Genomic DNA, 16,210 nt, shown 5'->3' with positions numbered 1-16,210 from the left:
GCTACCTGCAGCAATTATAGCCTTCACTATAAGCAATTCCGCTTATTTCAGTAGGGTTTCTCCTCCTTTGCATTCAGTTGTGTAGGTGTTTACTGAATGAATTAGTTCTTGCTTTTAGCCTTTGATAGCCTTTCTGTATAAATATATTTTAATTCTAAAAATTAAGTTTGTTTCCATCTCAGAAATGGAGCTCGAAGCTTTTTTCTGGAGTAGTGAAGATGTACTGAAGAGAAAGGAAGTTTCAAGAAAAATTCACCAGGCTGTTCCAAGAACATGAGAAAAACTCGGCTTTAAGCTTTAAAAGCAAAAGAAACAGCAGGGAAAGTTGCAAGAAACTGGTCCAAAAGATAGGTTATTATGTTTAAAAAAAAATAATTCTGCTTTTTATTTCACAGAATCTGCAAGCAAGGGATATGACAACCCTTCCTTCCAACATGATGAAAATCTTGAACAAAGTGATCAGTTAAAGCCCAATAAAAAAAAGTAAGTATTCTTTTAACTTAACACATTGGCTGCTGGTGTCCTGAGTGTCTGAAGGAGGTAGAGGGGAGGAGATTTTAATATGGCTTTGCTAGAAAAAACTCATCTTAATAGGTGTTTTGTATTTCCCTCTAGGAAGGAAAATGAGAAGCCGGAGAAACGGGTGGTTGGCATTTTTGAATTGGTTAGCGTCCAGTTTGATGGTCTGCTTTGTATTTTCTTTTCTTTCTTTGTCATTGTGAGCTGTTTATGAATTGCAACTAACAGGAAACCAAAAACTGGAGAAGCCTGAGACCTATTGATGCTAGATCTCTTTAAAATTTGGCCCATTAGGTCAGATTCCCTCCTCAGCATATCGGTAGAGCTGACAGCAGCGCAACCTTCGTGCTCTTGGAGGATGGAGCTCCCCCCTGCTGAGGCAGATCTAAGACATATACGCTGCACAGGCCCTTGCTTTGGCTCTATTTATAAAGGATTTAACCTGTGTTTGACATCTGAGGGATCTGCTCTCTGAGAGAACCAGGGATATGGTTTTGTGTCAGTTTTCCATACAACAGCTATTCCCAAATAATTCTTACACATGGAGTTGCTTATTTTGGAACAAGAGAAGTTCTATTAATCTCTGGTTTATTCCATGTCCATTTACACTTTGAAAGAGGGTTAGTACAGTCAGGAATAAAATGTTCTGATTTCAGATTAACCACATCCAGGAATAGCTATGGCAGTTTAAATTCACATCCTTCTTCAAACCAAACAAATGTCCACGGGTAGACAAGCCTTAAGATGCAATCTCTGCTGCAAACATTTTCTACTGGTAGATATAACCCAGGTGCTGGTCAGTAACTCACTCTTGTTTACGTTTCAAAGGCATTATCTTAGTAAATATGTAACTTACTGGAACACAAAATGCAATATATTGTACAGAGATAATCACTTAGAAACATGTACGATATATGCTTTGGGTTTTTTCCCTGCTGAGTTGGGGAAGAACCACGTGTCCTGCCAATTTTCCCTTAGCAACCCTACTGAGTACTGATTTAAAGATCTATGGGACCTACTACAAAATTCTTATGTCCTGCATTTACCTTCAGTTGGAGTGCTGTTGCTACTTAGGATACATAGGCAGAAATAAAGCATGTCCTATAAGTCTGTTGTACTGTAACAAATATGTGAACTGTCAGGCATAAATTAATTCTTTTTTTTTTCCTTTTTTTTTTTTTTTTAATGTTCACATAGTTTCATTATGCTGATCAGGTGGATGTCCTTTTGATGATAGTTGGTTTGATCGCAGCTGCTGCAAATGGTACTGGATTGCCACTTATGATCATTGTTTTTGGAGAGATGACAAACATCTTTGTGCTAAGCGGCATGAAATCAAATGTGTCAGAAGGTAAAAAGTTAAAATTAGTCTTCTCTATATACCAAATATGTTTTGCTACAGGGGCTAAGATTTTTTTCACCCAGACTATGCACCGGTGTACATCTAAACAAGTATATAATGAGTAAAATTCATCCTGCTGTAAATGACCCGATCATTTTAATCAATCTTTAATGGCTAGACCAGGGCAAAAGCAGTGCATTGAATGTGCCCTTTATGAATTAACTTGACTTTGGCAAGACAGTAAGGAGTATGTCTGCCTTCTGTATCCTTAGTGATTAGGCACTAATTACTAGAATTTCCTTAAAAATAAATGTGTATTTGCCAAATGATCTTGTATTTTGCAAAATCCCACTTGCAAAATACAAAACATTCCCAAGCAGATGACCCTAGATTGCCATGATTTATCTTCTACATATAGTACTTTCATAAATATTACTACTTTTCTTTTTTTTCCTCCCCCACAGATACTTCAGTAAACAGTTCCAGCTGTCCATCAGTTCCAGGCATAGACATAGAAAGTGAAATGACAAAGTAAGAGGCTTTTTAGTTATTCTGTTAACAGAGTATTGGGGGATTTTCTTTTACTGTGTTATCCCTTTGAGCAGAAGCCAAATGTTTGCCTTTTCAAGAAGGCTTCCCAATAATGTATTCACAGGCTTCAGTATTTACTCTGGTATCATAAATGAATACTAATTGTTGCTTTGTGTGTTGTAACTTCTCACAAGATACGTCATATGGCCTTTTGTTTCCTTATCACAGGTTTGCTTACTACTATGTAGGAATTGGCTTTGCTGTGCTGATCCTGAGCACCATCCAAGTGTGGACATTTTTGATTGCTGCTACGAGGCAAACAGCAAGGATCCGGCAGAAATTCTTTTTTGCAGTGCTTCATCAGGAGATGGCTTGGTTTGATACTACCCAGATAGGAACGCTGAACACCAGACTGACAGAGTGAGGGCTCTGTTAATTTTTTACTCCCCATAACTATGACATTTAAAAGAAAACTGCCATTTATCATTTATGGAATAGCTGATAGAGAGTTTAAAAAAAAAAATCAAAAAGGAAAAAACAACAACCGTCACCCCCTTCCAAAAATACATCCCTCCACAAAAACAACCAAACAAACAAACCCAAACCTAATGTGTGAAATATTACAACTCTGAGGGAGAAATTAATTCTCCTTTTCAGCTTCATTTGTGCAGTTTCTGTGATATATGCAGTGGAAGGGTTTTTTCAGTGAAATGCCTGATGTTGGCTTTCTGATGTCCATGAAGTACATGGCAGACAGTACTAAATAAACAGCTCTGCTGTCTCCACATAGTTTACAAACACTGAAAGCTCTGACATGTTATTGAATGGAAATAAGCTTGCATTTACATCCAGCCAGATCTCAGGCTGGACTCCATCCAATTAGTTAATCCAATTAGCTCCAATGGAGCTTTTCCATAGACTTAAATATACTTAAAGGTGAGGACTGTATGTCCCAAGATACAATGGGACTATATGCACAAACACAGATTTATTTTTTTTTTTCTGAATTTTAAGGTAGCCTTGGACAGACCTGTGTTCTGAAAGGTAGAAGAGAAACTTAAATGAAACCACTCTCAGCTCTAATATCTGTATGTGTTGGGAAAAGAAAAAGGGGAAGGAAATCTGTATGAAAAACAGAGGTTCTTCCAAATAATAGTTGTTCTGATAGAATGGAGATAACCCTTGATCTGATTCTGTAGCCAAAATTAAGAACATAAAATGCATCAGAAAGCTGAGAGGAAGGAATCATTTGGAGATGGTCATGGAAGGTGAGGAGGCTGTTTGGCTGTTTGCTTGTATTGCTCCATTTGGATGATAGATAAGGAAACTAGGTCATTTGTGACCTAGTGACAGGGCACAGAAACAGCAGAGAATGATGAAAAACACAGAAAATTAGTCCTAAAAAATAGGTTTCTGCTGTGTTTTGGCCACACAAGAAACTAGTGGTACTGTTCAGTAGCTGTGGTTAGGAATTTCACTGTGCCAGTTAGGAAATGGCAAAGCTTCTGACATTAGGCCACACAGCATGAAACAGAGGGGGAGGGAGATAGAATGAAAGGTATTCAAAGCTAACAAATCTTTTTTTTTTTTTTTTTATCATTATTATTATTTAAAGTGACATCAACACCATCCACGAAGGCATCGGAGACAAGATCTGTATATTTGTACAGTTTTTTGCCACATTTCTGGCAGGGATTATTATAGGATTCATCTACGGGTGGAAGCTGACACTGGTGATTTTGTCAGTCAGCCCTCTGCTTGCTGCATCAGCAGCAGTTTGGTCAACTGTAAGTGTGTGGGGATTAATAAACAAAGCAAACCAGAAAAAACATTATAACTTTTACACACAGGAAAAGAGAAAAGAATGGGGAAAACCTAGTGTGGTTTTTAAGCTGGGAGGTTGGCCCCATGCTTACTTTGTTTTCCATTCCTTCTGTAGCTTTTCTCTGGGGTCCCAGGCACGTACCTGTAGTTCCTATTCTTTCTGTCCACATACTGTCCTCGTGCCATGTGGCAGGAGGGTAATCTGCATTGGAGCATCTTCATCACATAGTGATTTCCTCATGCAGAGCACTGGGGAAGCCCAGGCACACGCATGTGACCCTCATCCTTCCCTCTTAACACAAATGCCTTTCAAGTTCTTTGCATCTGCACGTATATGATACCACATCTCTTGCAAATATTTTCCCAAGTTTCATGCTGCATACAGAGTAGAAGCTAGGATATATACAGCTGCTGCAGACTGGAGTGATATGAATTAGTGAAATATCTGGAGAGGTTTCCCTTTCAGATAGGAAAATATTTTTCCCTTGTGATCCATTATAGCCACATGAATGGATATGGCTTGTATTCCTGAGTGGTTACTTATCTGTAATACCAGGATTTTTTTCTACTTAAAGTATTTCAAATGAGCTAGGAAGAACATTAGAAGCTGTAATGCAACTACCTTGCTTACTTCAACGTCTACTGGTGCTCTAGTTTCTGAACAACTCAGACACCTCCAAAGCAGCTATGTCACACTTCCCTGGCCCCACACACATCATAGTGTAGTTTGTAGGCTGTCCTCAGCTTGGGAGGAAAGTGGATCAGTCATGAAGCTCATCTGATGTTCATGTAGTCTTTCATTGGAATGAGAACACAATGAGAGAATAAGCTGTATTTTGGGGAAATTCAGGGCACAGAGAGGAGTTGACCCCCTCTTACCTAAAACCTCATTTTGTGCCTTGAGCACTGATCACACTTATTCACCAATACAATTAACATACTTTCAGTAGTCTGCAATAACATCTTTTTTTCAACTTTCCAGCTCCTGTCATCCCTTACTGCTAAAGAGCTGTCTGCTTATGCCGAAGCAGGAGCTGTGGCAGAAGAAATTTTGACAGCAATCAGGACTGTTGTGGCTTTCAATGGACAGCAGAAGGCACTAGCAAAGTAAGATTTTTAAAATAAAAATTGTATTTAAAGTATGGGAAAGGAGTTTGGATGTGGGTTGGGTTTGTGGTTTGTATGGGAGGGATTGGGGAATGAGATTCTCCTTGGTGTCATTTTATCCTTCTGTAAGTGGGCAGCCCACCTGAAAATAAAGCTGTGTAAATAGACCCAATCGGTGAATACAGGCTACTTGGTGTTACCACTGCAGCATAGACTCAAATTTCTCCTCTGATTGAGATCTGGAGTTGAATTTAAAGTGAAAGTGGTGGGAAGGTTATATTTACCTAGTAGTCAAATGCAACAAAGCATGTGATTAATTGCTTAACTTCTAGAACATGTGCACTGCTGTTCTGATCTTTGATTAATGAGCTTATATTTAAGCTTCACTGGGTAACAGCCTTAAGTAAAATCGCATCACTGGCTTTTATTACTTTAATGATTTGAAAATAACACTTGTAGTTGACCTAATCCAGTGTTGGCCTTAGTCACATGTAAAAAGTGAGGTAGTTATGGCTGAGCACAAATTCCTTCACATATGTATCGGACAATTCAACAAGCATATACAATAACATTCAGTATACAAATGCAGGGCATCACCAGTACCATGCAGGTGGGAAAGGCAAACCAGAAGACCTGATCCATATGATCCACAAATCTCTTTTTCAACACACTCATGTTTGCCCTGGTTTTGTGAGAAATTTCAAAGGCAATGTTAGCCCTAGCTCAGGGTCCTACAGCCTGCTCCTGCAATTCTCTGCTTCCAAGGAATGAGCTCTATCTCCTACCACTGTATTCTGCTTACTGGGATTTGTCCTTAAGTTACAACAGTATTAAGACCCTTTCTACTTACACAGTAAAGGCAAAAAAGCCCTAAGATGACCTAGATCAGTTCTTCTCCCCCTCGTCTTCTTTTTAGTCCCTGCAAATACCAGTGTCCGAAAATCCAGTGGTAGGAACTGCTTCAAACTACTTTTTCTTCTTTTTTTTTTTTTTTTTTTTTAAGCTCTAGAGGCAAAATAACATATACCTAGGTAACTCAATGCCATTAAGGCCTTTCCTTTCCTCCATGGTTGACCAGTCAGCCTCTTCCACAGCTCCACCTCCACTTAATGTAAAAAAAAAAAACATGGAACCGGTGGCTTTCTTAGGAACAAATACAGTATTGATAGCATGTGAGCAATTTACATGAACAAAATTAATGTATATTGTTTTAAGATTCCTTCCCAGCTGACTGCATTTCATGTCTTCCTATTATGAGGATGTTTTGTATAGAAAATATGTATTGGGAAAAAAGCGCAAGCTTCTGAGCCTGTCACTGATGAGTAAAATGATAAACTATTCCTAGGCTATACTTTCCATAATGAGCTTGAGTAAGTGAAAGCTATTAGCTGGAAACTATAGATGAATAAATATGAAATATCTTTAGAAGAAATGTCTCATATTGAACTTGTCAGTCTTTATACTGGTTTTCCATGTCCACTTGTTTGCTATATTGCTATATTAATGAGTAAACTAACCTAAGGGAAAGATTCCTGACTTCCTAGAATGGCCAGTAAGGGAACTTACTGGTGTCAGAGGGATTTCTGGCTTCTATTTGTTTACCTGCCTTCATCCATAGTGTCTGGGGTTGGTTTTTTTGTTTTGTTTTGTCTTTTTTAAATATGGGATACTAAACCTTACCTTTGATAGGTAATGTTGATAAAACTTTTTCATGGTGTCCTTTAAGGACTAATGCAAACAAATGACTGAAGAGTGGTATGGTATCTTCCATCATGATAACAAAGTCATGATATTCAATTGTTTTCTAAATATGTCTTCCATAGCAGTATGACAATGTTATCAGCATATGTAAGAGCAGATTTATTCAAAGCACTTATATCCCTACTAGTCCTCTGTCAAAAAAAAAAAAAAAAAAAAAAAAAACATATTTATTCCCTTTGTGAGGCTTTAATTGCTTTTATGGCAAAAATTCTTTTAATTAAAAGAACAACACTGGGAAATAGCAGTCAGAATGGCATGTAGTACCTGTCAAATTAATGGTTTCCTTATCCACTTTCAGATATGATGCTAACTTAGAGATAGCTAGAAGTGTTGGAGTGAAAAAATCCATTACCACCAACACATCTCTAGGTGTTTCACAATTTCTTATCTTCGGATCCTATGCACTTGCATTTTGGTATGGAACCAAGCTCACTGCTGAGGAAGAAAATTATGACATTGGCCGTGTGTTAATTGTAAGTACAGCAATGAAGCTTTGAAAAATGATCTGTAACTTCAAGAGATTTTTTTTATGTAGGTGATGTATATAATTATTTTCTTCCAAGTGCTTGTTAAATTAGTTGTTAGAGACTCGCTTGGCATAAAACAACTGAAAGGAGGGCATTCATCTTACTTAGCTTTTGATACCACAAGTCTGAACAGGGCACCTTGAATTCCCACTCTAATGAATGTAGAGGCAAAAATATCTGCACTTTTCTCACTTGTCTTGAACCCTATAGTAGGACAGAATGAACAACCTACAGCTGGTGGTTAGGGATCAAATACAAGTAACCTGGACTGCCAACAAAATTCTAGGTAGATGCTAGGATTAAATGACTCTCACTGGTGTGCTGAATATGTACTGGGGAGTCCTCAACATCTCATTTAGCCACGATGTCTTTTGTGCATTTTGTTGTTTACTTACAAGAGTTTACCACATATTACCAGTATGTCTAAGTTGATAATGGTTTGGGTATATTTAGCTATCTTCTTGCTGTCAAAAGTTTGATTACATGCTTAACTTTCCCAATTAAATGACTTCTGATGAGTTCTCCTCGGTATAGTTCCTCACTGTGTGTCAAGTTAATTGTGTGTTGGTCCCACAGGTGGCATTTCAGTTAAGAAAATCTGGACTAAATTTTGCAAGCCTCCTAACTTTGGGAACATCTGGAAAGCAACAGAAAGATATTTGTTCTATTTGTACATGATAGAAAATGCAAGAACGTAAAAAAATCATTCATGCCACAAAAGCATGTGTCAGTAGTTACCATTCACCCCAGAAAGATGGGGAGTGGACAGAAGAAACTGTGAAATGCACCTTTCAGTTTTGTATTTAATTTTCCTGGAAAGGGTGTAGTAGAAAGACTTGGGCATTTAACAGCCAGGCACGGGTGGCTCTGTAATCAGTTAACCATGATGCTTCCCTCCCCCTCCTGCAGGTGTTTTTCTCTGTGTTTATCGGAACCTTCTCCCTGGGCCAGGCGGCTCCCAACTTGGAGAGTGTGGCTAATGCACGCGGGGCTGCCTATGAAGTATATCGGATTATCAATAAGGTTAGTATCTAAGTAAGCAGTAAATAAGCCTTTCAACTACATTTAATTCCAACCCTTCTTTCTTTTTCCTAGGGAGACATAAGAAAAACGCTCAAAAGGCCCTAAACCATAAATTCGATAGATGTCTACCACTGAAACCCATAATATTTCTACTCATATCAAGAAAACTGCATCTTTATTTGTTACAATGAATTCTTGGAAACCTGACGTGTATCCGAGATTTATAGATGAGGTCTTTCTCTAATATTAGACTTGCAACTCCAGAGGGAAAATTGTAGGAAAATACTATTTTTTAAAAAAATGGATGTATGCACAGTTTCATCTGATCTGTTTTTTTTTTTTTCACGGGGTGGGGGTGTTCGTGAGAAAGGCATTAATAGTGAGTGTTACTGAAAGCTAAAATAATACAAAACTGCAGTGCTGAGATTGTTATTATCTTGATCTTGCCATGTTATGCAGCAATTGGATATCCGTGTATATAAAATAGTTTAAACAAGTAGGACTAGAAAGTTCATTCAGAAATGGCTGCATCATTCTTGATGTGAGTATAAAATCCTTCTATATGGATTACTGAGGACCATGTTTTGGTTGCAAGGTAGTACAGCTATGTTCTGCAATTACAGATTTCTGCTCTGGATTTTGTTGCATTTGAAAATGTACTATATTTGTCAAAGTAGAATTCAGTTAGATGTTTTCCTGTATTCAGCATCCTGAGAGTAAAATGCAGCAGCTCTGCAATGGTGTATTGCAATGTAAACCAGCAGCTGAGAAAGTAGAGAGAACAATGTACCCAGCTGAAATAACAGTTCCAAAAGTGTAATAACCAGTGATATATTTTAAAAACCTCTTTCCAGAAACGACTCATAGATAGCAGTTCTCAGGACGGCTACAAACCAGACAAACTCATAGGAGAAATTGAATTCAGAAACATCCATTTCAGTTACCCATCCAGACCTGATGTTAAAGTAGGTGTTCATTTTGGATTAATCTACTGTATGGAAATTCTGAAGCCTATGTCCATATTATATGTCCAATCTTGTTGTTGTTCTTGAATGCAAAATGCATTCTTATCTTGGGAGATGGGACATTATTTTCCACCCCGCAATAGTGCACAAAGACAAAGCTCTAGATTTGCTGCCACTGGCTACCTGCTCACCATTCTCCTCTGCTGGACAAAGGTAAGAAGAACATGTGTTGCTCCTAGTCTGAATTTCTGTGGGCAAGAACTCTGATAAACCAAATATGATTTTTCAAGTTCTGTCATTAAAAATTTCAGACTTTCCACAGTTAAACCAAGAAGTTGCTCTTTCCAGTCCCTTGGTTGTTCTGAGTTGCTGTGATATCCCATGTGAAAAATGACACATGAGATAGGCGTATTACAACAATATGCCATCAAATGGATTGAAAAATACCATTCTAAATATATCTTTGGAAGTCAGATATTATCTTGGGCAGATGTTAAAATTACTGTTCAACAAACTGACGTCCCTATTCTTTGCCAGTTGAACTTTTTTTAGTACCCTTATTTTGCAGTGCTGCATACAACATGTCATGGTGATTATGTTTGTGGTGACATAGCTGGTTTTACCTCTCTACTATATTCAAAAGTTTATAATCTTATGAAGACCTTGATAAAGGTGAAAGGAAAAATTATTTACTGTTGTTATTTTATGAAGAAAAAGGTAGAAAGAGAGATTTTAAATATCAACATTTAAAAGCTGGACATGCCATTTAAGTGGTGAGAATAGGAAAGTTCATATCACTATGGCTATTTCTTCAGATGGCTCGTCCTGCCTCTGAGGTCTGTCCCATCATGCATCAACTCTGTTTCCAGGACACTGGGGCTGCTGAAGGACAGACCCAGAGCTTGGCTTTCAGCCTAACTGAAGTCAGTGCAATGCATCTTCTTTCACTCTTGGCTCAGAAATCAAAAGTGACAGAGCAGACTCTTCATCCTTCTTCCTAAAAATTCTATGCAGGCTGATGAGCTATGTTACGGGTCTACACGCCAGATGGGAGGGAAATAAGGGATTTTTTGTCATCCTTCCCGAATCTACTGAGTCAGCATCTCTCCCTCCTAAGACTATCAATGTTATTTAATAGAGCCAAAAGGAATCAGCAAAGATGTGTAGAAGTTATCCACTATCTCTAAAGCAATTGATGCAACACAGCGTAATCTCTGGTGTCCAGGCTAAACCAAATCAAAGAGATCTAAGGAGTCTAGTTATTGTCAGTTTTAATCTTGACAACACCTTGTCCGATAAGAGAGTTAGAAATACTCTATTAGGTGGTTGTGACTATTTTCATCTGGAGAAATTATGGTATCCAGAATATAGTTCTTACTTGATAATGCAGGCACCAGGATATCAGCTTCTTGGAGATACAAGCCCTGCTGGATGTAACACTGGGATAGGAGAGCAATATTGCAACTATTTTAATCTCTCATTGCAAAAACATGTGTAGGCAAAATTATAAATCAGCCTGGTATAAACAAGAAGAGTTCCCATAGCAGCCAAATATTTTGGCAACTACACAGCATTACTCGTATATGACATGGACAACTTTTGAGGTAAAATGTTCCTAAATGTGAAAATGGCAACAAATATATCATTAATCTGTAACTACTCCTCAGGTTGCTGAAGATGTTAGCAATAAAGATTGGGATTTATTAAGGGCTTTCCAGCAGTTACCTTGTCAAAACAGCCATTTATATTCTAAAAATAGAAGAAAGCACCCTTGTTTCTCAATAATAATACTTAGCACCTTAGAAGTATTTTTCTGTGAGATTCATAACTAAGTGTTATGCCATTGTCTAAGCACTGGAAAATGGAGGACAGCAGGAGAACACAAGACTTTGAGCCTGCTACCAGATCACACAAATTGGAGAAAATGAGCTGTTCCATTCACAGTACCATGGTTGTGTCTATATTAGTTGATTTGAGTGTGCTGGAGAATTTTCCCAGGCACTGGAATGCAATGGTCTATGCAAGGGAACTCTTAAAATGTTTCTTGGCATGAACTTGGTCTGTTCCAGTTATCAATCTTCTCAAATAATTCCCAGGCTTGGTTTGGTAGCCAGAAGGATCCAGGGACCATTCCCAAAAGGCAGGTTGCATGTAACCATCCTGTTTTGAAGGCTAATACACTTCACAAGCATAGGTGCAGGCTCTTTCATATCAGCGCCCCAGAATATTCCCAGGTATAATTGCCATACCTTCAGACTGTGCCCCTTACTACTGCCTGATTATTGCTACAGTTACCTCTACAGACTGTTTTCTAATCAAACTTGACAAACTAAGAGATATACTTTTTTATTTTTTATCCCCAGGTCCTCAAGGGTCTAAACTTGAAAGTTCAAACTGGGAAGACCATTGCTTTAGTTGGTGCCAGTGGCTGTGGAAAAAGCACTACTATTCAGTTGCTGCAGAGATTCTACGATCCTGTCCAGGGAGAAGTGAGTGCCTGAAAGAGAACTGTAAAAATTGAGAACTATTAGGATAAGCATGAGTTTGCCATATTGACTGAACCTTGGCTTTTAATTTTTACTGAATTTGATCATATCTCTGCATAGTTCAGCATTTCCACAATTTAAATTTCAAATTTACTATCTTTTCCTGTTGGCTTGACTTCATTATTCTCCTCCTTGTTGTGGTACTGTGCCAGAAGTAGTAAATACCACAAATCTTTGAACAGATGCAAGATCTGAATTTAAAATTATTTTCATCAACCACTGACTTTTAAAGTTCTGTAAATTTTTCTAAGCAAAGAGTGTTCTTCTGTATTTTGCTTCCTTTCACTGAACACAAACTAGAACATAGAGAGACTTTTCCTATTTTAAATGGTTGTTTTCTTGGCTCATTTTTCTCTATCAGCTAACCCACAGCAAGTTTCCATCATTACACACTGTATATCTTCCCTACCACAGAACACTAGATCTGGTCAGTAAATGGTAAATGCTTCTCATAAGAAACTTCCAAAGGAAAAAAAAGGAGAAAAATAAACAATATATTTTAAAGGAAATTATTCTTTTTAAACTTAATATTTGAAGAATGATACTTAGTAGTTGTTACTGCTGGTTGGAACTAGGGAAGCATTTCAAATATTAAATGCTGAACTATCACTACATAATGTATCAAGGCAGCTATCTATTATCAACACAGTTGTTTCTTAAACTTAGTGTTTCTGTGGCTGTTCATTCCTGCCCACATGCCTTAGTTTGCTGTTCCTCCCCTGTGCTAATGTCCGTGTTTGTAGGACCACACTGCAAATGATCTAGGTTAAAAATAACTTTCCCTTCCTTTTTAGTCAACTTGGATTATTTCTTTGACCTGGCGTAAAGCACAGCCACAGAGGCATTTGTGCAGCCACAACTGTGAGGGCAGCAGACTGGCACAGGGACATGAGAAAAGGCTAAAAAAATGTGCAGGGAATCTGGAAAACTCTTAAGCCAGTTTGGACAGCATGTTTATTGGTAGGGCAGAGGGAACGACACCAACAAAAGAACTCCTATATCTTCCCTGTTTATGTTTCTCCTCACCATTTTCTAGCTTGGGCAGTGGATGGAAAAGCTGCAGTTGTAACTCCTACCCCAACACAAGTTTCTATCAAAGACAACAATTTTTTTCTTTATTGTCCTTATAGCTGATACTTAAGTCAATAGTAAATAATAGATTTATTATAAACAGAATGCATTTCATCAACTTCTTTGGCATACGCTTTTCCTCCCAGATTACCTTGGATGGTCAGGATATTCGGACACTTAATGTAAAGTGGCTACGAGAAAACATTGGTATTGTGAGCCAGGAGCCTGTTTTGTTTGCAACAACAATAGCTGAGAACATTCGCTATGGCCGAGAAGATATTTCTGATGTTGAAATTGAGCAAGCAGCCAAGGAAGCCAATGCTTTTGACTTTATATCTAGACTGCCTGATGTGAGTTCATTAACTTCTTTTGAGTGTAAGAACGAAAGGTCCATTTAGGCTGGTGTCTTGTTTCTGAGAGGGAGAGCATGGGAATTCAAGTTGTAGTATAACTTCCCAGAATAGTCTCGTATCCTCCAGCAGCTATATGTCAATGTCTTAAGTCAGGAGAAAGGAAGCTTCACAGCTGTGTTACCATCCCTACCCATCTCACGAGGCATGGGAAGAGTTGGGCTTTTAGAGAGAAGATCCAGAAATCCAAAACCCTTTGTCAGGAGCTGTCTGCACAGTCAATAGGAAATGGGAAGTAGAAATAAATAAGTATACCCAGAGCCAAGGCAGTTTTTAGCAGCTGGGATCTTGAGCTCTCTCTCTGAGTGAGAGTCACAGCTTTGAGCCCTCTCCTAGCAGTAGGTGCGTTATTCCTTTCAGGGCAGGAGCAGAAAGTGAGATCACTCATTCAAAACACATCCTCAGGAATGGATGATGATATGTCCTTTCTTTTGGTCCTGCAGTTAAAAAGATGTGGTAAAAATTCCCTCCTGGGATTTTATTTCAAATTCTTCTACTGCTTCAGAGAGATCAGCCCCCATCTCTCAAGAATATGCCATTTCTAGCGTGTCAGTCTGTTCCAAGCTTCCTTCTTCTCAGGAAGAGTTATTTGATTACATTCACTCTTAAACAGCTATATAATAAAAGATTACAGTGGACTTTGAGACTCACCACTTTGGAATGAGTGACACAGTAGGAACCAAGCCATGGCTCCAAAGGGAATGTCTCAGATTCAGAGGAGGCAACATTATAGGTCCTAGCGGGTCCCTATGATCCCAACTCTGTTGGAAAGGTAGGCAGTCCTCGGTAAATACAGAGATGCCTTTTACGGGCTTGTCTTGAGAAAACACGGGGTTTGGAGCACTCTCTGATCAAGCAGTAAATAACAAGACTTTAAAGAATCATAAGTTCAAAATTAGGCATGTAAAGTATGTAATAGGGGTAAGAGGGCTTGGGCTGGAGGGCTAGATGGATGGATGTAGTTACATGTTTGCTCTGCCCATGCTGAAGTCAGCTGCATAAAGCTATGTCTTGTCTAGAAGCTGAGTACGCACAGAGAAATGAGGATTTAATGTGAGACATTCTACAACTTCTGTTTTGTTTGCTCCTTTCTCAGAAATTTAACACCATGGTAGGGGAAAGAGGGGCTCAGCTGAGTGGAGGACAGAAGCAGAGAATAGCTATTGCCCGTGCCCTGGCAAGAAATCCCAAGATTCTTCTTCTGGATGAAGCTACGTCTGCACTAGATACTCAGAGTGAATCCATAGTGCAAGCAGCTCTTGATAAGGTGGGAGTCATGTTATTAAAGCTATCAGTCTCCATGAAAAGGTGTAACAGTGCTTTAAAAAAAAAAAAAAATAACATACAATTTTTAGTGCAGGTTTCCACTGGAATCAAGAACACTGGAAAATTGAATTTGGATGGATGTTTCCATTTTCTGTTTTAACAGGGAGTTTAAATGATAAAAATTTTACTTAGGGATCATGTCCACTTGGGAGTTTTTTAATGTTATTAGGAATTACCAAGACACTTAGTCATGTGTAACTAACTTACTTCTCCTGCACAACCTTCCTCAAATCACAGTTGTTCATTTGCTGGTGAAATACGGATAGTATCTTATCAAGTCAAGGTATGAGGACTGAATGGCTTTTTTTCAGGTAGATTAATAGAAATGCAGAGTATAATATTTTTACTATTTGTTCTTGACTGAACAGTTGCTTCATAATTTTCAGAAAGCTCTTGGGATTTAATCATTTTCTTTCTTTTCAGAGACTGAATGCAAATCACAGAACAAAAGCTGAGCCAGTTACAAACACTGACTTTCTGCCCCCCTTGTGTTTTTCTGTCAGCCCCACACCTCTAGGATGGGTGCTACTGTGGAGCAGAGCTGTCAGAGCTTGTACCCATGCCTCTGTCCCACCAGCTCACAGTCCCTTCCTCACAGCCCTCCTTCGTCAGCAGTTTTCACCAAGATCTAGTAGAGCCTAAAGGCTTTGATTTACAAAGAATTTCATGGTGGGATGAAATGCTTTTTCATTTAACTAATATTTATTTTAATGTATTTTTAAAAGCTAAGTGAAAAATCCTGCCTTTCATTTCAGTAGTTATGCACAGAGATATATGAGTTACAAATACGACTCAAGGGAAATACAGAATTTACCACCTCTATTGCTATTCATTTTAAATCTGAGGTAAAATGTAGCTGTTGGATATATTCATGTGACTATACAGATATTATTAGTATTGAGGTAACATGTGGGTGCAAAAATAATATTAATCTAATCTAATTTGTATATAAATTATATTACTGCTGTAAAGATAAGCACTAAAAGATTGCTGCTTGAGCTGTAGTTTAGCTTTCTTCCTCCTGTTCTTTAATTCCAGCTTATTGCTTCATTTATTGCATAACATAGAGGGAGATCACTCAGTTAAGGGGACTATTCTATATACTCTTTCTCATCCTTCAGCATGTTCCCAGGACACACCAAAATGAGACCTGAATCATAACTTTCTCACCTTTTCACAACTTTTTGATGTCCATCAACGTAATCCCCAAATGGGATTTACAAATTTCTTCTCAGCATCCCTGAGTGGAAAAAGTGGT

The 16,210-nt window shown here is 38.3% G+C and overlaps 1 protein-coding gene across 1 annotated transcript in view; it reads left to right on the top strand.

Moving 5' to 3' along the window:
• Positions 1-621: 621 nt before the first annotated feature.
• ABCB5 (ATP binding cassette subfamily B member 5) overlaps positions 622-16,210 on the top strand; it is a 34,811-nt gene continuing 19,222 nt past the window's right edge. The window contains exons 1-12 of the mRNA XM_032991678.2: positions 622-664; positions 1,717-1,870; positions 2,326-2,392; positions 2,621-2,812; positions 4,008-4,179; positions 5,199-5,323; positions 7,383-7,557; positions 8,521-8,634; positions 9,489-9,599; positions 11,963-12,088; positions 13,363-13,566; positions 14,723-14,893. Coding sequence (XP_032847569.2) covers positions 1,750-1,870; positions 2,326-2,392; positions 2,621-2,812; positions 4,008-4,179; positions 5,199-5,323; positions 7,383-7,557; positions 8,521-8,634; positions 9,489-9,599; positions 11,963-12,088; positions 13,363-13,566; positions 14,723-14,893 — 1,578 coding nt within the window. The 5' untranslated portion in view covers positions 622-664; positions 1,717-1,749. The remainder of the gene's footprint in view (positions 665-1,716; positions 1,871-2,325; positions 2,393-2,620; positions 2,813-4,007; positions 4,180-5,198; positions 5,324-7,382; positions 7,558-8,520; positions 8,635-9,488; positions 9,600-11,962; positions 12,089-13,362; positions 13,567-14,722; positions 14,894-16,210) is intronic.

The sequence above is a fragment of the Tyto alba genome, unplaced genomic scaffold (assembly GCF_018691265.1).
Source record: "Tyto alba isolate M040663 unplaced genomic scaffold, T.alba_DEE_v4.0 Super-Scaffold_38, whole genome shotgun sequence".
Classification (NCBI taxonomy): Eukaryota; Metazoa; Chordata; class Aves; order Strigiformes; family Tytonidae; genus Tyto; species Tyto alba.
Note: the sequence above shows the minus strand (reverse complement) of the source record. Positions and strands in the feature narration are given on the sequence as shown.